At 44.7% G+C, this 23,212-nt stretch overlaps 1 protein-coding gene across 1 annotated transcript in view; it reads left to right on the forward strand.

Moving 5' to 3' along the window:
* Nucleotides 1–23,212, forward strand: part of LOC106591626 (high affinity cAMP-specific and IBMX-insensitive 3',5'-cyclic phosphodiesterase 8A) — a 238,392-nt gene that overhangs the window by 211,208 nt on the left and 3,972 nt on the right. Inside the window, 7 exon segments of the mRNA XM_082969783.1 lie at nucleotides 8,943–8,991; nucleotides 9,306–9,438; nucleotides 13,202–13,400; nucleotides 15,932–16,149; nucleotides 16,772–16,904; nucleotides 19,564–19,728; nucleotides 20,049–20,178. Of these exon segments, the coding sequence (XP_082825909.1) occupies nucleotides 8,943–8,991; nucleotides 9,306–9,438; nucleotides 13,202–13,400; nucleotides 15,932–16,149; nucleotides 16,772–16,904; nucleotides 19,564–19,728; nucleotides 20,049–20,178 (1,027 nt within the window).

The following is a 23,212-nucleotide window of genomic DNA, read 5'->3' on the forward strand; positions in this document are numbered from 1 at the left end:
ATTGGTCACATACACATGGTCAGCAGATGTTATTGGTCACATACACATGGTTAACAGATGTTATTGGTCACATACACATGGTTAACAGATGTTATTGGTCACATACACATGGTTAACAGATGTTATTGGTCACATACACATGGTTAACAGATGTTATTGGTACATACACATGGTTAGCAGATGTTATTGGTCACATACACATGGTTAGTAGAGGTTATTGGTCACATACACATGGTTAACAGATGTTATTGGTCACATACACATGGTTAACAGATGTTATTGGTCACATACACATGGTTAACAGATGTTATTGGTCACATACACATGGTTAACAGATGTTATTGGTACATACACATGGTTAACAGATGTTATTGGTCACATACACATGGTTAGCAGATGTTATTGGTACATACACATGGTTAACAGATGTTATTGGTCACATACACATGGTTAAGATGTTATTGGTCACATACACATGGTCAGCAGATGTTATTGGTCACATACACATGGTTAACAGATGTTATTGGTCACATACACATGGTTAACAGATGTTATTGGTACATACACATGGTTAACAGATGTTATTGGTCACATACACATGGTTAACAGATGTTATTGGTCACATACACATGGTCAGCAGATGTTATTGGTCACATACACATGGTTAACAGATGTTATTGGTCACATACACATGGTTAACAGATGTTATTGGTCACATACACATGGTTAACAGATGTTATTGGTCACATACACATGGTTAACAGATGTTATTGGTACATACACATGGTTAGCAGATGTTATTGGTCACATACACATGGTTAGTAGAGGTTATTGGTCACATACACATGGTTAACAGATGTTATTGGTCACATACACATGGTTAACAGATGTTATTGGTCACATACACATGGTTAACAGATGTTATTGGTCACATACACATGGTTAACAGATGTTATTGGTCACATGGTTAACAGATGTTATTGGTCACATACACATGGTTAACAGATGTTATTGGTCACATACACATGGTTAGTAGAGGTTATTGGTCACATACACATGGTTAGCAGATGTTATTGGTCACATACACATGGTTAGTAGAGGTTATTGGTCACATACACATGGTTAGCAGATGTTATTGGTCACATGGTTAGCAGATGTTATTGGTCACATACACATGGTTAGCAGGTGTTATTGGTTACATACACATGGTTAGCAGATGTTATTGGTCACATACACATGGTTAACAGATGTTATTGGTCACATACACATGGTTAACAGATGTTATTGGTCACATACACATGGTTAGCAGATGTTATTGGTCACATACACATGGTTAGCAGATGTTATTGGTCACATACACATGGTTAGCAGATGTTATTGGTCACATACACATGGTTAGCAGATGTTATTGGTCACATACACATGGTTAACAGATGTTATTGGTCACATACACATGGTTAACAGATGTTATTGGTCACATACACATGGTTAGCAGATGTTATTGGTCACATACACATGGTTAGCAGATGTTATTGGTCACATACACATGGTTAGCAGATGTTATTGGTCACATACACATGGTTAGCAGATGTTATTGGTCACATACACATGGTTAGCAGATGTTATTGGTACATACACATGGTTAGCAGATGTTATTGGTCACATACACATGGCTAGTAGAGGTTATTGGTCACATACACATGGTTAGCAGATGTTATTGGTCACATACACATGGTTAGTAGAGGTTATTGGTCACATACACATGGTTGGCAGATGTTATTGGTCACATGGTTAGCAGATGTTATTGGTCACATACACATGGTTAGCAGGTAATATTGGTTACATACACATGGTTAGCAGATGTTATTGGTCACATACACATGGTTAACAGATGTTATTGGTCACATACACATGGTTAACAGATGTTATTGGTCACATACACATGGTTAGCAGATGTTATTGGTCACATGGTTAGCAGATGTTATTGGTCACATACACATGGTTAGCAGGTGTTATTGGTTACATACACATGGTTAGCAGATGTTATTGGTCACATACACATGGTTAACAGATGTTATTGGTCACATACACATGGTTAACAGATGTTATTGGTCACATACACATGGTTAGCAGATGTTATTGGTCACATACACATGGTTAACAGATGTTATTGGTCACATACACATGGTTAACAGATGTTATTGGTCACATACACATGGTTAACAGATGTTATTGGTCACATACACATGGTTAGTAGAGGTTATTGGTCACATACACATGGTTAACAGATGTTATTGGTCACATACACATGGTTAACAGATGTTATTGGTCACATACACATGGTTAACAGATGTTATTGGTCACATGGTTAACAGATGTTATTGGTCACATACACATGGTTAACAGATGTTATTGGTCACATGGTTAACAGATGTTATTGGTCACATACACATGGTTAACAGATGTTATTGGTCACATACACATGGTTAACAGATGTTATTGGTCACATGGTTAACAGATGTTATTGGTCACATACACATGGTTAACAGATGTTATTGGTCACATACACATGGTTAGTAGAGGTTATTGGTCACATACACATGGTTAGCAGATGTTATTGGTCACATACACATGGTTAGTAGAGGTTATTGGTCACATACACATGGTTAGCAGATGTTATTGGTCACATGGTTAGCAGATGTTATTGGTCACATACACATGGTTAGCAGGTGTTATTGGTTACATACACATGGTTAGCAGATGTTATTGGTCACATACACATGGTTAGCAGGTGTTATTGGTTACATACACATGGTTAGCAGATGTTATTGGTCACATACACATGGTTAGTAGAGGTTATTGGTCACATACACATGGTTAGCAGATGTTATTGGTCACATGGTTAGCAGATGTTATTGGTCACATACACATGGTTAGCAGGTGTTATTGGTTACATACACATGGTTAGCAGATGTTATTGGTCACATACACATGGTTAACAGATGTTATTGGTCACATACACATGGTTAACAGATGTTATTGGTCACATACACATGGTTAGCAGATGTTATTGGTCACATACACATGGTTAGCAGATGTTATTGGTCACATACACATGGTTAGCAGATGTTATTGGTCACATACACATGGTTAGCAGATGTTATTGGTCACATACACATGGTTAACAGATGTTATTGGTCACATACACATGGTTAACATATGTTATTGGTCACATACACATGGTTAGCAGATGTTATTGGTCACATACACATGGTTAGCAGATGTTATTGGTCACATACACATGGTTAGCAGATGTTATTGGTCACATACACATGGTTAGCAGATGTTATTGGTCACATACACATGGTTAGCAGATGTTATTGGTACATACACATGGTTAGCAGATGTTATTGGTCACATACACATGGTTAGCAGATGTTATTGGTCACATACACATGGTTAGCAGATGTTATTGGTACATACACATGGTTAGCAGATGTTATTGGTCACATACTGTCACGCCCTGACCAGGTGAACTCTTCTATTTTGGTCAGGGTGTGGCATTTCTATAGTTTATTTTCTATGTTTTTGGTATAGCCTTGCTTTGGGGCGTATTTCTATGTTGGGTTCTGTCGATTCCCAATCAGAGACAGCTGTCACTAGTTGCCTCTGATTGGGGAATCATATTTAAGTTCCTTTTCCCCCCACGATGTTTGTGGGTTGTTGTCTCTTTTTGTTGGAGCAGTAGCGATACGTTTATTCTCTGTTTTGACCGTGTTATTTCAGACTGTAATAAATAACATGAGTTCGCTCCCAGCTGCGCCTTGGTCCACTTCTTCCTTCCTGCACGACGATCGTTACAGAACAACCCACCAAACCAGGACCAAGCAGCGGGAGGAAAAGGAGCGCGAGAGATGGGCTCGCGAGGGGCTCGCGAGGGAAAGGAGTTCTGGACCTGGGAGGAGATCATGTCGGGGAAAGGACCCTGGCGGAAGGATTCCCAGGTCGAGGAGGTGATGCCAGCCGGTGGAAGGAGTCGCAGGCGGCGGTCGAGGAGGCCCGGAAGACACCCCCAAGAAAAAATTTTGGGGGGGCTAATGGGGTGGTCCGGAAGGGCAGAGGAAGAGCCCAGACCATTGCTCTCGTGGGGGATAACGGCGAAGGAGGAGGCAGAGATGTGGCAGGTCCTGGAGGACCTGCGTAGGGACAGCGTGGAGGAAGAGCCTTGGGTGGCAGAGGTGCGCACGGTATCGCCAGTGCGCCTGCACAGCCCAGTGCGCTCTGTGCCAGCGCCCCACATTTGCCGGGCTAGGGGGAGTGTTCAGCGAGGACGTGTTGTGCCGGCTCAGCGCTCCTGGCCTCCGGTGCCCCTTCTCGGTCCGATGTATCCTGCGCCGAGGACGCGCACTGTGTCTCCGGTACGGCTACACAGCCCAGTGCGTTCTGTGCCAGCGCTCCACACTTGCCAGGCTAAGGTGGGTGTTGAGCCAGAACGGGTGATGTCAGCTGTGCACTCCAGACCTCCAGTGCGCCTCCTCGGTCCAGGATATCCGGCGCCGCTTATGCGCACTGTGTCGCCGGTGTGCGGTCACAGTCCAGTCCGGCCCGTCCCTGCTCCCCACACCAGGTTAGTGGTGCGTGTCCCCAGTCCTGTCCGGCCCGTCCCTGCTCCCCGCACCAGGTTAGTGGTGCGTGTCCCCAGTCCTGTCCGGCCCATCCCTGCTCCCCGCACCAAGCCAGTGGTGCGTGTCCCCAGTCCTGTCCGGCCCATCCCTGCTCCCCGCACCAGGTTAGTGGTGCAGGTCCCCAGTCCAGTCCGGCCCGTCCCTGCTCCCCGCACCAAGCCAGTGGTGTGTGCCCCCAGTCCAGTCCGGCCCGTCCCTGCTCCCCGCACCAGGTTAGTGGTGCGTGTCCCCAGTCCTGTCCGGCCCGTCCCTGCTCCCCGCACCAGGTTAGTGGTGCGTGTCCACAGTCCTGTCCGGCCCATCGCTGCTCCCCGCCCCAAGCCAGTGGTGCGTGTCCCCAGTCCTGTCCGGCCCATCCCTGCTCCCCGCACCAGGTTAGTGGTGCGCGTCCCCAGTCCAGTCCGGCCCGTCCCTGCTCCCCGCACCAAGCCAGTGGTGTGTGCCCCCAGTCCAGTCCGGCCCGTCCCTGCTCCCCGCACCAGGTTAGTGGTGCGTGTCCCCTGTCCTGTCCGGCCCGTCCCTGCTCCCCGCACCAAGCCAGTGGTGTGTGCCCCCAGTCCAGTCCGGCCTGTCCCTGCTCCCCGCACCAGGTTAGTGGTGCGTGTCCCCAGTCCTGTCCAGCCCGTCCCTACTCCCCGCACCAGGTTAGTGGTGCGTGTCCACAGTCCTGTCCGGCCCATCCCGGCTCCCCGCACCAAGCCGGTGGTGCGTGTCCCCAGTCCAGTCCGGCCCGTCCCTGCTCCCCGCACCAGGTTGGTGGTGCGTGTCCCCAGGCCAGTCCGGCCCGTCTCTGCTCCCCGAACCAGGTTGGTGGTGCGTGTCCCCGGTCCTGTCCGGCCCATCCCTGTTCCCCGCACCAGGCCCACGGCGCGTGTCCACAGTCCGGCACGGCCTGTGTCCGGTCCACCGGTGACCAGTCCTGTTCCGGTCGGCGGCTCCGCTCCGGAGCCTGAGCATGCCGCTCCACCGTGGTCCAGTCCGGGCCAGAGGGGTAGGGCTAGGGTGGAGGCAGGGGGAGAAACACGCCCGGGGCCAGAGCCTCCACCGAGGGTGAGGCGCCCACCCGGGTCCCCCCCCCTAATAGACTTTAGGTTGGTGCACCGGGAGTACGCACCGTTGGAGGGGGGGTACTGTCACGCCCTGACCAGGTGAACTCTTCTATTTTGGTCAGGGTGTGGCATTTCTATAGTTTATTTTCTATGTTTTTGGTATAGCCTTGCTTTGGGGCGTATTTCTATGTTGGGTTCTGTCGATTCCCAATCAGAGACAGCTGTCACTAGTTGCCTCTGATTGGGGAATCATATTTAAGTTCCTTTTCCCCCCACGATGTTTGTGGGTTGTTGTCTCTTTTTGTTGGAGCAGTAGCGATACGTTTATTCTCTGTTTTGACCGTGTTATTTCAGTCTGTAATAAATAACATGAGTTCGCTCCCAGCTGCGCCTTGGTCCACTTCTTCCTTCCTGCACGACGATCGTTACACATACACATGGTTAGCAGATGTTATTGGTCACATACACATGGTTAGCAGATGTTATTGGTCACATACACATGGTTAGCAGATGTTATTGGTCACATACACATGGTTAGCAGATGTTAATGAGAGTGTAGTGAAATGCTTGTGCTTCTAGTCCCGACAGTGCAGTAATATCTAACAAGTAATCTAACAATTCCCCAACAACTACCTTATACACACAAATCTAAAGGGATAAATAAGAATATGTACATATAAATATATGGATGAGGATGGCCGAGCGGCATAGCCAAGGTGCAATATATGATATAAAGTACATTATATACATAAACTCAGCAAAAACAGAAACGTCCCTTTTTCAGGACCCTGCCTTTCAAAGATAATTCGTAAAAATCCAAATATCTTCACAGATGTTCATTGTAAAGGGTTTAAACACTGTTTCCCATGCTTGTTCAATGAACCATAAACAATTAATGAACATGCACCTGTGGAACGGTCGTTAAGACACTAACAGCTTGCAGACGGTAGGCAAGCCAGCGCTACAGGGAGACAGGACGGACAGCTGATCGTCCACGCAGTGGCAGACCACGTGTAACAACACCTGCACAGGATCGGTACAGGATACAGGATGGCAACAACAACTGCCCGAGTTACACCAGGAACGCACAATCCCTCCATCAGTGCTCAGACTCTCCACAATAGGCTGAGAGAGGCTGGACTGAGGGATTGTAGGCCTGTTGTAAGGCAGGTCCCCACCAGATATCACCGGCAACAACGTCGCCTATGGGCACAAACCCACCGTCGCTGGACCAGACAAGACTGGCAAAAATTGCTCTTCCCTGACGAGTTGTGGTTTTGTCTCACCAGGGGTGATGGTCGGATTTGCGTTTATCGTCAAAGGAATGAGCGTTACACCGAGGCCTGTACTCTGGAGAGGGGTCGATTTGGAGGTGGAGGGTCCGTCATGGTCTGGGGCGGTGTGTCACAGCATCATCGGACTGAACTTGCTGTCATTGCAGGCAATCCCAACACTGTGCGTTACAGGGAAGACATCCTCCTCCCTCATGTGGTACCCTTCCTGCAGGCTCATCCTGCCATGACCCTCTAGCATGACAATGCCACCAGCCATACTGCTCGTTCTGTGCGTGATTTCCTGCAAGACAGGAATGTCTGTGTTCTGCCATGGCCAGCGAAGAGCCCGGATCTCAATCCCATTGAGCACATCTGGGACCTGTTGGATCGGAGGGTGAGGGCATGGGCCATTACCCCCAGAAATGTCCGGGAACTTGCAGGTACCTTGGTGGAAGAGTGGGGTAACATCTCACAGCAAGAACTGGCAAATCTGATGTAGTCCATGAGGAGATGCACTGCAGTACTTAATGCAGCTGGTGGCCACACCAGATACTGACTGTTACTTTTGATTTTGACCCCCACTTTGTTCATGGACACATTATTCCATTTCTGTTAGTCACACATCTGTGGAACTTGTTCAGTTTATGTCTCAGTTGTTGAATCTTGTTATGTTCTTACAAATATTTACACATGTTAAGTTTACTGAAAATAAATTCAGTTGACAGTGAGAGGACGTTTCTTTTTTGTTGTTGCTGAGTTTATGATATGAGTAATGTAAGATATAAACATTATTAAAGTGGCATTGTTTAAAGTGACTAGTGATCCATTTATTAAAGTGGCCATTGATATGAGTGTCTATGTAGGTAGCAGTCTCTCTGAGTTAGTGATGGCTGTTTAGCAGTCTGATGGCTTTGAGATAGAAGCTGTTTTTCATTCTCTTGGTCCCAGCTTTGATGCACCTATTCTGACCTCGCCTTCTGGATGGTAGCGGGGTGAACAGCCAGTAGCTTGGGTGGTTGTTGTCCTTGATCTTTTTGGCCTTCCTGTGACATCGCGTGCTGTAGGTGTCTTGGAGGGCAGGTAGTTTGCCCCCGGTGATGCGTTGTGCCGTACCAGGCGGTGATACAGCCCGACAGGATGCTCTCGATTGTGCATCTGTAAAAGTTTGTCAGGGTTTTAGGTGACAAGCCAAATTTCTTCCGTCTCCTGAGGTTGAAGAGGCTCTGTTGCGCCTTCACCACACTGTCAGTGTGGGTGGACCATTTCAGTTTGTCTGTGATGTGTACGCCGAGGAACTTAAATCTTTCCACCTTCTCCACTGCTGTCCCTTCGATGTGGATAGGGGGGGTGCTCCCTCTGCTGTTTCCTGAAGTCCATGATCATCTCCTTTGTTTTGTTGACGTTGAGTGAGAGGATGTTTTCCTGACACCACACTCTGAGTGCCCTCACCTCCTCCCTGTAGGCTGTCTCTTTGTTGTTGGTAATCAAGCCCACTACTGTTGTGTCATCTACAAACTTGATGATTGAGTTGGAGGCGTGCATGGCCATGCAGTCATGGGTGAACTGGGAGTACAGGAGGGGGCTGAGCACGCACCCTTGTGGGGCCCCAGTTTTGATGGTCAGCAAAGTGGAGATGTTGTTTCCAACCTTCACCACCTGGGGGCGGCCCATCAGAAAGTCCAGGACCCAATTGCACAGGGCGTTGTTGAGACCCAGGGCCTCCAGCTTAATGATGAGATTGGAGGATACTATGGTGTTGAATGCTGAGCTGTAGTCTATTAAAGTGGTACATGGTTATAGATTGGGTGTAGTAGTTTCATGACATTCATTTGATTTGACAGTATCTGAAACTATGGACTGATATAATTATTACCTCTCTCTCTCTCTCTCTCTCTCTCTCTCTCTCTCTCTCTCTCTCTCTCATTCTTTCACAGGATGGCTTGCGCAGATTATCAGGAAACGAATACATCTTTGCTACGAAGCGTACGTACAGTATTGCTCTCCTGGCATAGTGATGAAGATGATGATGATGATGATCATCACGTAAAGTGCCATTTTGATTTGTCTCTCTCTCCCCACATCTCCCCCTCTCTCTCCCCACATCTCCACCTCTCCTTATCCCCACATCTCCCCCTCTCTCTCCCCGCACCGTCCCCCTCTCTCCCCACATCTCCCCCTCCTTATCCCCACATCTCCCCCTCTCTCTCCCCACATCTCCCCCTCTCTCTCCCCACATCTCCCCCTCTCTCTCCCCGCACCGTCCCCCTCTCCTTATCCCCGCACCATCCCCCTCTCAGAGCCCCACCTCCCAAGTCACCTAGCCATGCCCCTGTCGTTGAATGACATCCCTCCTCACGTTGCCCAGACAATGGAGAATGAAGACTCCTGGGACTTTGACATCTTCAACCTGGAGACTGCCTGTCTGAAACGGTGAGGAGAGGTTATAACACTGTAATAACATTCAACCTGGAGACTGCCTGTCTGAAACGGTGAGGGGAGGTTATAACACTGTAATAACATTCAACCTGGAGACTGCCTGTCTGAAACGGTGAGGAGAGCTTATAACACTGTAATAACATTCAACCTGGAGACTGCCTGTCTGAAACGGTGAGGAGAGGTTATAACACTGTAATAACATTCAACCTGGAGACTGCCTGTCTGAAACGGTGAGGAGAGGTTATAACACTGTAATAACATTCAACCTGGAGACTGCCTGTATGAAACGGTGAGGAGAGCTTATAACACTGTAATAACATTCAACCTGGAGACTGCCTGTCTGAAACGGTGAGGAGAGGTTATAACACTGTAATAACATTCAACCTGGAGACTGCCTGTCTGAAATGGTGAGGGGAGGTTATAACACTGTTATAATGCTGTAGTAACACTTTTATAAATATTCACTTTAGCCAGCTTTATCAAAATAACTGAGGAAAACAGTATCCCAGATGGTGGAATCAGAAGCCATGAGTCCGGTCATAAAGACTTTCTCATTCATCTCTACTGTGGTTTAGTTTAGAGAGGTCCAGAGCCACAGAAATACAGAGAGAATTCTACAAACTCCATCTGTTTCAGTACTGTACACAGGGTGTAAAGCTAATGGGTGCATCCTAAATGGGACCATATTCCATATGTAGTGCACTACTTTCGACCAGAGCCATATGGGTGATTCCTCACAAAACCAGGACAAAAAAAACACCATGATTTAGGGGATTTTCACTCCATTTTATCAATTTAATTCCTATGTATCTAAAAGCATATTTGAGAAATAATGAATTGAAGTTGGAATATTTGTGACATTTTTTGGCTTTACCCAGGCCTCCTTTAAGACTTCATGATGTTTTATCTATAGGTGCTACAAAGAAAGCAATCGGTGTCATGTGAAGCTTCACCACTTGCTTTGTAATATGATTAGTATTTTGATTTCAATAACAATTTTCTTACATGAATGTATGAATATTGAAAAATATAAACATGAATATGTTTTTCATTTGCAAAATGTTTCAATATATTGTTGAATATAATAATACAATACGGGCATATCAAAGTTCCAAAGTGGAATCTCTGCTATTTTTTAAGTTATGGCCCATTTTATACATAGAAATTGGCATAGTAGGCAATGTAACCAATCACAGCCTTCCTTTTACTTGTGTCATTGCACATCCTGCAAATCACCGGCAGAGGGCGACCATTTTGAATCCATTTTCACATTCACTCTGTTGGTAATTCTTACAAATCATCTCTGAAAGTAGCAGAGATCCCACTCTGGAACTTTGATATGTCTGTAGAGTATATTATGTATTTTCAATATTCCGATTTTTAGTATTCATAAGTTGCTGAAATCAAAATACTACTCATATTAAAGAGCAAGCGGTAAAGCATTACATGACACCAATTTTTGTTTTGTATCAACTACAGATGAAACATTATGGAGTTTTAAAGCAGGCCTGTATAAAGGCCAAAATTTCACACATATTCAAACATAAATTCATTATTTCTCAATTATGCTTGAAAGAGATTCTCCTGTTATCTCAAATGTAAGGGGCTGAAGCTCATTGGTTGGAACTCTAATTGCTAGGGGGCTGGCCCACGTGGGGGGAAATGTAGGGAAGATGGCGCAATACAGCTTGTAGGGGCTGTCTTGTTAGACTTTACAGCTTTTGACATTATTGATCTGCTGCTGGAAAAACGTGTGTTATGGCTTTACAGCCCCTGCTATAATGTGGATAAAGAGTTACTTGTCTAACAGATGGAAGCCTCTTTAACATAATCCAGGTAGAAGCAGGAATTCCCCAGGGTAGCAGTTTAGGCTCCTTGCTTTTTTCAATCTTTACTAACGACATGCCACTGGCTTTGAGTAAGGCCAGTGTGTCTATGTATGCGGATGACTCAACACTATACACGTCAGCTACCACAGCGACTGAAACACTTAACAAAGAGCTGCAGTTAGTTTCGGAATGGGTAGCAAGGAATAAGTTAGTCCTAAATATTTCCAAAACTTAAAGCATTGTATTTGGGACAAATCATTCACTATACCCTAAACCTCAACTACATCTCCTAATGAATAATGTGGAAATTGAGCAAGTTGAGGTGACTACACTTCTTGGAGTAACCCTGGATTATAAACTGTCATGGTCACAACATATTAATACAACAGTAGCCAAAGATGGGGAGAAGTCTGTCCATAATAAAGCGCTGCTCTGGCTTCTTAACAACACTATCAACAAGGCAGATCCTATGGGCCCTAGTTTTGTCACACCTGGACTACTGTTCAGTCGTGTGGTCAGGTGCCACGAAGAGGGACTTGAGAAAATTGCAGTTGGCTCAGAACAGGGCAGCACGGCTGGTACTTAAAAGTACACGGAGAGCTAACATTAATGACATGCATGTCAATCTCTCATGGCTCAAAGTGGAGGAGAGATTGACTTCATCATTACTTGTTTTTGTAAGAAGTGTTGACAAGCTGAATGTACCGAGCTGTCTGTGTAAACTACTAGCACACAGCTCAGACACCCATGCATACCCCACAAGACATACCACCAGAGGTCTGTTTAAACTACTAGCACACAGCTCAGACACCCATGCAAACCCCACAAGACATACCACCAGAGGTCTGTTTAAACTACTAGCACACAGCTCAGACACCCATCCATACCCCACAAGACATACCACCAGAGGTCTGTTTAAACTACTAGCACACAGGTCAGACACCCATGCATACCCCACAAGACATACCACCAGAGGTCTGTTTAAACTACTAGCACACAGCTCAGACACCCATGAATACCCCACAAGACATACCACCAGAGGTCTCTTCACAGTCCCCAAGTCCAGAACAGACTATGGGAGGCTCACAGTACTACATAGAGCCATGACTACATGGAACTCTATTCCACATCAGGCAACTGATGCAAGCAGTAGAATCAGATTTAAAAAGCAGGTAAAAATACACCTTATGGAACAGCGGGGACTGTGAAGAGACACAAACAAAGGCACAGACACATGCATACAAACACATGATAACATACACACTATACACACACGTACACATGGATTTTGCTCTGTAGATTTGTGGTAGTGGACTATGGGCCTGAGGGCACACACTTAGTGTGTTGTGAAATCTGTAATGAATGTATTGTAATGTTTTTAAAATTGTATAACTGCCTTAATTCTGCTGGACCCCAGGAAGAGTAGCAGCTGATGGGGATCCATAATAAATACAAATACAAATATAGCTAAAAGAAGCAGTCATTTTCATCTATGGATTTTGTGGCTAATTGAGGTAAGACGAATTTTGCTCATAGATTACGCATGTATGAAGTACAGTACACATTGACACATCCAACCCAAAGTGGCAGGTTTAAAAAATACTTTCTTAGTCTCAAAAATACCTGAACATGTCTTTAATATGCAAATATCAAATATATGTCAACAATCCTTCCTTCAAAGTACCATTCTATGGATTACATTACGTGGAAATCCCCCAAATCATGGGGGGGGGGATCATCCATATGGGCCCTGGTGAAAAATAGTGCACTATAAATGACCTGTTGAGTGTCAGAGGGATTGGATTGGAAGCTGGGTTATGGCAGGAGAGATGAGGTTACCCAGTGTACTGTACTTAACTCTGTGATATTGAACTCCTCCATTCTGTTAGCCCTAACCTTCATGCTGTCTGGTAATTCTCTCCTCCCAGGCCTCTGACCTATCTGGGCCTGAAGATCTTCTCTCGGTTCGGGGTGTGTGAGTTCCTGAGCTGTCCCGAGGCCACTCTCCGCTCCTGGCTGCAGGGGATCGAGGCTAACTACCACTCCACCAACTCCTACCACAACTCCTCACATGCTGCCGATGTCCTGCACGCTACCGCATACTTCCTCTGCAAGGAGAGGGTCAAGGTAAGATGGCTGTCCAAGATGGCCGCCACTGGGTCAGACAGTTTTGTCTTGTTTGTTTGTTTGTTTTGTCTTGTTTGGTTGGTTGGTTTAGTCTTGTCTTGTTTGTTTGTTTTGTCTTGTTTTGACTAGTTTGTTTGTTTTGTCTTGTTTGGTTGGTTGGTTTAGTCTTGTCTTGTCTTGTTTGTTTGTTTTGTCTTGTTTTGTCTTGTTTGTTTGTTTTGTCTTGTTTTGACTAGTTTGTTTGTTTTGTCTTGTCTTGTCTTGTTTGTTTGTTTTGTCTTGTTTTGACTAGTTTGTTTGTTTTGTCTTGTTTTGACTAGTTTGTTTGTTTTGTCTTGTTTTGACTAGTTTGTTTGTTTTGTCTTGTTTTGACTAGTTTGTTTGTTTTGTCTTGTTTTGACTAGTTTGTTTGTTTTGTCTTGTTTTGACTAGTTTGTTTGTTTTGTCTTGTTTTGACTAGTTTGTTTGTTTTGTCTTGTTTTGACTAGTTTGTTTGTTTTGTCTTGTTTTGACTAGTTTGTTTGTTTTTGTCTTGTTTGTTGGTTGGTTTAGTCTTGTCTTGTCTTGTTTGGTTTGTTTGCATGTTTGTTTGCCCCTCATTTATACAGGTACATCTGTATGACCTGTTCAGAGACAGCAAAAGTAAAACATCTGTAACAAACATGCATTGAAATTAAATAAGCACACAGCAATGAGTCAATCCTGGGCTGACATTCCTCAAATCACAAGCATGGCTTAATCCAAGTCCTAATTAGAGTTGCACAATGCCGGTAGCTTCCCCAAAATGTCCAAGTTTTCCATAAATTCCAGTTAGAAGATTCCTGGAATCAACCCTCCCCACTGGGCAAAAACTGATTGAATAAATGGTGATTCCACCTCATTTTAACAACAAAAATGTAATGTGATGATGTTGAATTAACATGGAAAACTGTTTGGATATACAAAGGGATTTTTTTATTTTTTTTACCCAACTTGCAACCTAAATCCATTGACATTGTGACATTTTTTGTTGATTTCACGTTGAATTCATGTTAGTTGACAACTCAACCAAATGTCAATCAAAACTAGACGTTGAACTGCTGTCTGTGCCCAGTGGGAAGTCATAATCCTAAAGTCTTTGACTCCTTTACTCTCTAACATGGAACTACATGTCACTAGAGTCATCTAGACTAATCATGTTAGGAGTGTGTGTGTCTGGACCTGTGTGTGTGTGTAGTGCACTGGGCCTTTATTAGTTCTGTATTAGAGGACCGATATCGACGTCTTCAACGCGGACCCCCCCATAAATTCTGCACCCCCCCCCAAAAAACAATTGCTAAAAGATTTGCAGCACCCATACCCCCAAACTACTTCACGTGGCTATGTGCGTGCATACCTGGTGGTGTGTTTGTGTCCGTGTGTGTGTGTGCGTGCATACCTGACGGTGTGTTTGTGTCCGTGCGTGTGCGTGCATACCTGGCGGTGTGTTTGTGTCCGTGTGCGTGCGTGCATACCTGGCGGTGTGTTTGTGTCCGTGTGCGTGCATACCTGGCGGTGTGTTTGTGTCCTTGTGTGTGCGTGCATACCTGACGGTGTGTTTGTGTCCGTGTGTGTGCGTGCATACCTGACGGTGTGTTTGTGTCCGTGTGCGTGCGTGCATACCTGGCGGTGTGTTTGTGTCCGTGTGCGTGCGTGCATACCTGACGGTGTGTTTGTGTCCGTGTGTGTGCGTGCATACCTGGCGGTGTGTTTGTGTCTGTGTGCGTGCGTGCATACCTGGCGGTGTGTTTGTGTCTACGTTTGCTTGTGTGTGTCTGTCTTTGGTCACAGAGCCGTTGTTTGACCCAGACAGTATATGTTGTTCCACTAACTGCTGATGAGGACTGCTCTACAGTGCTGTTCTCTAACTAAGCTGATTATTAAACCTTCTATTCCTGACCACACCAAAGTGATCTATCATTGGCTTAGCCCTGCCGACCAGTGGTTAGCCCACCTTTGACCTCACACCAGGGTAAACTAACCAATCAGAGACAGAGGCTGTGGCTCGGGTTAGACCTCTGTCACAAACAGGCTTTCCTGTAAGGGAACCTCCCAGCTGCCAAAACTGGTTTAAATGACTTAATTTCAACTAACTTTGGCCAATTTTGCCCGCTGGGATTATGTGGAGTGGTGCAAACAGGACATACTACATGACACAACACAAATACATGTTTAAGAAAGCCCCTAAAACAACATGACACAACACAAATACATGGTTAAGAAAGACCCTAAAACATGCAGCCTATTCAATCAGTGATTCAGTTAGTAAGATCAGGTCACTAGCAACACCAAGTTTGTGGGTTCAGTTCCTGCAGGGTTCACATACTAAAAATGATAATATTAACGATCATTTGGTGGTATAAATAATATGAATATAATTCAGCAGCAGGTAGCCTAGCCGTTAGATCATTGGCCTGTAACCAAAAGGTCGCTAGTTCGAATCCCCCTGTCGCTAACTTCTCCATTAATATTAAATATGAATAAAACACTAGTCCCTCTTCTTTCCCTAACAGCAAAGTCTGGAGCAGATTGATGAGGTGGCGGCTCTGATAGCAGCCACGGTACACGACGTGGATCACCCGGGACGCACCAACAGCTTCCTGTGTAACGCAGGAAGTGAGCTGGCCATCTTGTACAATGACACGGCCGTGCTAGAGAGCCACCACGCTGCCCTTGCCTTCCAGATCACCACACGGGACGACAAGTGTAACATCTTCAAGAACATGGAGAGGTACGTCTGTCTGTCTGTCTGTCTGTCTGTCTGTCTGTCTGTCTGTCTGTCTGTCTGTCTGTCTGTCTGTCTGTCTGTCTGTCTGTCTGTCTGTCTGTCTGTCTGTCTGTCTGTCTGGCTGGCTGTCTGTCTGTCTGGCTGGCTGGCTGGCTGGCTGGCTGGCTGGCTGGCTGTGGGTTTTCTGGGAGGCTGTTTGGTCTGTCTGTCTGTGTGTGTGAGAGAGACAGTGAGGCAGGACAGTCATGTGATTTGAGTCCCAGAGCAGTGTGTCTCATGCACTGCTCTCCCTTGGATGGGGGAAGGTACACAATCACTCCATTCATTCCTCTCCTCTGTCACTACAGTCAGGAGGCTAGAACTGTCCAGAGGGGCTTTCAGCACATTTATTTACCAATGTTTTTTGTGTAAACGTGTCTTGCTCTCTGTTCTTCTCCCTACCCCCCTTCCACTCTGTCCTCCACTGCTTCTTTCTCTCTCTCTCTGTTCTTCTCTCTTTCGCTCTCTCATTCTCCCCCCTCTCTCTCTCACCCCCTCCCTCTTGCTGTCTCTCTCGCTCTCTCTCTCTGTTCTTCTCTTTCTCTCTCTTTCTCCTCCCCCCCTCGCTGTCTCTCTCTCTCTTTAGGAATGAGTACCGTACACTGCGTCAGGCCATCATAGACATGGTGCTCGCCACAGAGATGACAAAACACTTTGAGCACGTCAACAAGTTCGTCAACAGCATCAACAAGCCGCTGGCCGCGCTGGAGGAGAACGGGGTGAGATGAAGGACAGAACAAGAAAAGAGGGGATGAAAAAGAATAATAAAGTCCAGGTTAGATAGGCTCTGTGGTTAAACATGATGACAGCAGGAACCTGTTCATGGCTTGGATCAGAGTATTGCAGCCAATACAGTATGTGTAGCTGTGTCCGGTCACGGAACAATCTAGAAAATACAAATGGTCTGTTTTAGATATCATTCTGCATCACGCTTACTCTAAAAACAGCCAACAATTAGCTAACAGCATGCAGGTTAGAAAGAGCAGAGTTGAAGGGAGTCATTGTCTAGCCTGTGTGGCCTAACGTAGCCTTATAACGTAGCCTAGCCTAGCCTTCCAGTGGAGCCTTCCAGCTAAAAGTTAGCCAACTGTGATGCAGGTTGAAGGGAGTTAGTGTAGCCACCTGGCCTAGCTTCCTAATGTAGCCATCCATGCACTGTAGCCTGCTAGCATAGCATAGCCTAGCCTCCAAGTGTAGCCTGCTAGCGTAGCCTCCTGGCCTAGCCTCATAGTTTAGCCTGCTAGCATAGTAACCAAAAAAGTGTTAAACAAATCAAAATATATTTTAGATTTTAGATTCTTTAAAGTAGCCACCCGTTGCCTTGATGACATCTTTGCCCATCTCTTGGCATTCTCTCAACCAGCTTCACCTGGAATGCTTTACCAACAGTCTTGAAGGAGTTCCCACATATGCTGAGCACTTGTTGGCTGCTTTTCCTTCACTCTGCAGTCCAACTCATCCCAAACCATCTCAATTGGGTTGAGGTTGGGTGATTGTGGAGGCCAGGTTATCTGATGCAGCACCTCATCACTCTTCTTGGTTAAATAGCCCTTATACAGCCCGGAGGTCCTGTTGAAAAACAAATGATCCCACTAAGTCCCACTAAGCGCAAACCAGATGGGATAGCGTATCCCTGCAGAATGCTGTGGTAGCCATGCTGGTTAAGTGTGCCTTGAATTCTAAATAAATTACAGACAGTGTCACCAGCAAAGCACCCCCACACCATCACATCTCCTCCATGCTTCACGGTGGGAACCACACCTGCGGAGATCATCCGTTCACCTACTCTGCATCTCACAAAGACCCGGCGGTTGGAACCAAAAATATCAAGTCAGTCTCCTCTGAACAGTTGATGTTGAGATGTGTCTGTTACTTGAACTCTGTGAAGCATTTATTTGGGCTGCAATCTGAGGTGCAGTTAACTCTACTGAACTTATCCTTTGCAGCAGAGGTAACTATGGGTCTTCCTTTCCTGTGGCGGTCCTTATGAGAGCCAGTTTCATCATAGCGCTTGATGGTTTTTGCAGCTGCACTTGAAGAAACTTTCAACGTTTTTTACATTTTTCCGGATTGACTGACCTTCATGTCTTAAAGTAATGATGGCCTGTTGTTTCTCTTTGCTTATTTGAGCTGTTCTTGCCATAATATGGACTTGGTCTTTTACCAAATAGGGCTATCTTCTGTATACCACCCCTACCTTGTCACAACACAACTGATTGTCTCAGATGCATTAATAAGTAAAGAAATTCCACAAATTAACTTTTAACAAGGGACACGTGTTAATAAAGTCAGGGCACTCATGGTCCAGGGCATTCCAGGTGACTACCTCATGAAGCTGGTTGAGAGAATGCCAAGAGTGTGCAAAGCTGTCATAAAGGCAAAGGGTGGCTACTTTGAAGAATCTGAAATATAAAATATATTTTGATTTGTTTAACGCTTTTTTGGTTACTACATGATTCCATATGTGTTATTTCATAGTTTTGATGTCTTCACTATTATTCTACAATGTAGAACATAGTAAAAATAAAGAAAAACCCTTGAATGAGTAGGTGTGTCCAAACTTTTGACAGGTACTGTAACTCTAACCAAGTTAGCAATCAAACGAAAACTCTAACACAGTTAGCAATCAAACTAAAACTCTAACACAGTTAGCAATCAAACTAAAACTCTAACACAGTTAGCAATCAAACTAAAACTCTAACACAGTTAGCAATCAAACTAAAACTCTGTCTAACACAGTTAGCAATCAAACTAAAACTCTAACACTGTTAGCAATCAAACTAAAACCTTGTCTAACACTGTTAGCAATCAAACTAAAACTCTGTCTAACACAGTTAGCAATCAAACTAAAACTCTGTCTAACACAGTTAGCAATCAAACTAAAACTCTGTCTAACACAGTTAGCAATCAAACTAAAACTCTGTCTAACACAGTTAGCAATCAAACTAAAACTCTGTCTAACACAGTTAGCAATCAAACTAATACTCTGTCTAACACTGTTAGCAATCAAACTAAAACTCTAACACTGTTAGCAATCAAACTAAAACTCTGTCTAACACTGTTAGCAATCAAACTAAAACCTTGTCTAACACTGTTAGCAATCAAACTAAAACTCTGTCTAACACAGTTAGCAATCAAACTAAAACTCTGTCTAACACAGTTAGCAATCAAACTAAAACTCTGTCTAACACAGTTAGCAATCAAACTAAAACTCTAACACAGTTAGCAATCAAACTAAAACTAACACAGTTAGCAATCAAACTAATACTCCTGTGTGTGCTCTAGTGCTGACGGTGTGTGTGTGTGTGTGTGTATGTGTGTGTGTGTGTGTGTGTGTGTGTGTGTGTGTGTGTGTGTGTGTGTGTGATCTCTCCTTAGGGAATCGGCGACGAGGAGTCTGTCAAAGGCATCCTAACGTCCCCAGACAACCGGATCCTTGTCAAGCGCATGCTGATCAAGTGTGCCGACATCTCCAATCCGTGCCGACCGCTGGAGCTGTGTATAGAATGGGCCGGACGCATCTCAGAAGAATACTTTGCACAGGTACAGGACAGTGGTGAGAGGAGAGATGATGAGAGAAACATGATGCTGCGGTTTGGAACGCTAATAGATACAGTAGAACACAGTACCTTTGGGGATTCAGCAGTTAGCTGATGTGGAATGTGAAACACACAGCATACTGGAGCAGCATTCATTGATTGTTTTGATTAGATGTACTGTACCAGTCAGGAAATATTGGTACACACTCAGTAAAGACACTGTGTGTGTGTGTGTGTGTGTGTGTGTGTGTGTGTGTGTGTGTGTGTGTGTGTGTGTGTGTGTGTGTGTGTGTGTGTGTGTGTGTGTGTGTGTGTGTGTTTCAGACTGATGAGGAGAAGAGGCAGAGTCTACCGGTGGTCATGCCTGTGTTTGACAGGAACACCTGCAGCATTCCTAAGTCCCAGATCTCCTTCATAGACTACTTCATCACAGACATGTTCGACGCCTGGGATGGTAAGGACTTACGTTAGCTACCTGATCTAAGGCTTCAGCTCAGTGGGCTAACTGTTTCGATGCTTAGGATAGTAATAACTGTTAACCCTATCTGCTACATATAACAGAAGACTTGATGACTTGTTAGCTCCCTGAATCTAATGTCTAAGCTTCAGCTCAGCAGCTCCCTGAATCTAATGTCTAAGCTTCAGCTCAGCAGCTCCCTGAATCGAATGTCTAGACTTCAGCTCAGCAGCTCCCTGAATCTAATGTCTGAACTTCAGCTCAGCAGCTCCCTGAATCTAATGTCTAAACTTCAGCTCAGCAGCTCCCTGAATCTAATGTCTGAACTTCAGCTCAGCAGCTCCCTGAATCTAATGTCTGAACTTCAGCTCAGCAGCTCCCTGAATCTAATGTCTGAACTTCAGCTCAGCAGCTCCCTGAATCTAATGTCTGAACTTCAGCTCAGCAGCTCCCTGAATCTAATGTCTGAACTTCAGCTCAGCAGCTCCCTGAATCGAATGTCTAAACTTCAGCTCAGCAGCTCCCTGAATCTAATGTCTGAACTTCAGCTCCCTGAATCTAATGTCTGAACTTCAGCTCAGCAGCTCCCTGAATCTAATGTCTAAACTTCTGCTCAGCAGCTTCCTGAATCTAATGTCTAAACTTCAGCTCAGCAGCTCCCTGAATCTAATGTCTAAACTTCTGCTCAGCAGCTCCCTGAATCTAATGTCTAAACTTCTGCTCAGCAGCTCCCTGAATCTAATGTCTAAACTTCTGCTCAGCAGCTTCCTGAATCTAATGTCTAAACTTCAGCTCAGCAGCTCCCTGAATCTAATGTCTGAACTTCTGCTCCCTGAAACTAATGTCTAAACTTCTGCTCAGCAGCTCCCTGAAACTAATGTCTAAACTTCTGCTCAGCAGCTCCCTGAAACTAATGTCTAAACTTCAGCTCAGCAGCTCCCTGAATCTAATGTCTAAGCTTCTGCTCAGCAGCTTCCTGAATCTAATCAAATCAAATCAAATTTATTTTTATATAGCCCTTCGTACATCAGCTGATATCTCAAAGTGCTGTACTGTAGACTACGTAGACTACGTAGCTGTACTGTAGACTACGTAGCTGTACTGTAGGCTACGTAACTACTGTTTAGACAATAGATGGAAAACTGGTGGCTGATGGTTTTGTAGGCCCGTGGACCAATGTCCAAAAACATTATATAATGTCTAAACTTCAGCTCAGCAGCTCCCTGAATCTAATGTCTAAACTTCAGCTCAGCAGCTCCCTGAATCTAATGTCTAAGCTTCAGCTCAGCAGCTCCCTGAATCTAATGTCTAAGCTTCAGCTCAGCAGCTCCCTGAATCTAATGCAGCTCAGAAGTTAACACAGTCAGTGTTTTGGGGGCAAAGACGCTCGCATCACCAGCAACCTTCCCTAAGACCTTAAGGCTGGCTAGACTAATTTACCAATCTAAAAAATGTTATCTGACATATAACAAGAGGAAAACTGCTGATTCACAACCACATTAAGAAATGTCACCATGTGTATTCTACTGTTCTAACTCTCAACAGTAAGTTGAAACCCCGACTTCCCAAAAATAATGGACAACAATTATAATGTTTTTGGACATTGGTCCACGGGCCTACAAAACCATCAGCCACCAGTTTTCCATCTATTGTCTAAACAGTACAGCTACGTAGTCTACAGTACAGTTACGTAGCCTACAGTACAGCTACGTAGTCTACAGTACAGCTACGTAGTCTACAGTACAGCTACGTAGTCTACGTAGTCTACAGTACAGCTACGTAGTCTACGTAGTCTACAGTACAGCTACGTAGTCTACAGTACAGCTACGTAGTCTACGTAGTCTACAGTACAGCTACGTAGTCTACGTAGTCTACAGTACAGCTACGTAGTCTACAGTACAGCTACGTAGTCTACAGTATAGCTACATAGTCTACAGCATAGCTACGTAGTCTACAGTATAGCTACATAGTCTACAGCATAGCTACGTAGTCTACAGTATAGCTACATAGTCTACAGTACAGCTACAGTATAACTAAATAGACTACAGTATAACTACATAGTCTAAAGTATAACTACATAGTTTACAGTACAGCTACGTAGCCTACAGTACAGCTACATAGTCTACATTATAGCTACATAGTCTACAGTACAGCTACGTAGCCTACAGTACAGCTACGTAGTCTACAGTACAGCTACGTAGTCTACGTAGTCTACAGTACAGCTACGTAGTCTACAGTACAGCTACGTAGTCTACAGTACAGCTACGTAGTCTACAGTATAGCTACATAGTATACAGCATAGCTACGTAGTCTACAGTATAGCTACATAGTCTACAGCATAGCTACGTAGTCTACAGTATAGCTACATAGTCTACAGTACAGCTACAGTATAACTAAATAGACTACAGTATAACTACATAGTCTAAAGTATAACTACATAGTTTACAGTACAGCTACGTAGCCTACAGTACAGCTACATAGTCTACATTATAGCTACATAGTCTACAGTACAGCTACGTAGCCTACAGTACAGCTACATAGTCTAAACTATAACTACATAGTCTACATTATAGCTACATAGTCTACAGTACAGCTACATAGTTTACAGTACAGCTACATAGTCTACAGTATAACTACATAGTCTACAGTACAGCTACATAGTCTACAGTACAGCTACGTAGCCTACAGTACAGCTACATAGTCTAAACTATAACTACATAGTTTACAGTACAGCTACATAGTCTACAGTACAGCTACATAGCCTACAGTACAGCTACATAGTCTACAGTATAACTACATAGTCTCCTGTTTAGTCCGCAATAGGCCCAAACATCTGTTGGCCTATAGGCTATCACAATCTTTCTGGATCATTATTTAATGCTGAATAACTTTACTCGTAAAGCCGTTCTTTGCTAGATACATTCATGTGCCACCCTGTATGTTTTTCCCTTTTACATATTGGTCATTTAGCAGACCGCTGTTCTCCAGAGCCACTTAGTCAGTACATCTGTACGGTACTAACTGTACAGAC

The sequence above is a fragment of the Salmo salar genome, chromosome 26 (assembly GCF_965601325.2).
Source record: "Salmo salar chromosome 26, fSalSal1, whole genome shotgun sequence".
Classification (NCBI taxonomy): domain Eukaryota; kingdom Metazoa; phylum Chordata; class Actinopteri; order Salmoniformes; family Salmonidae; genus Salmo; species Salmo salar.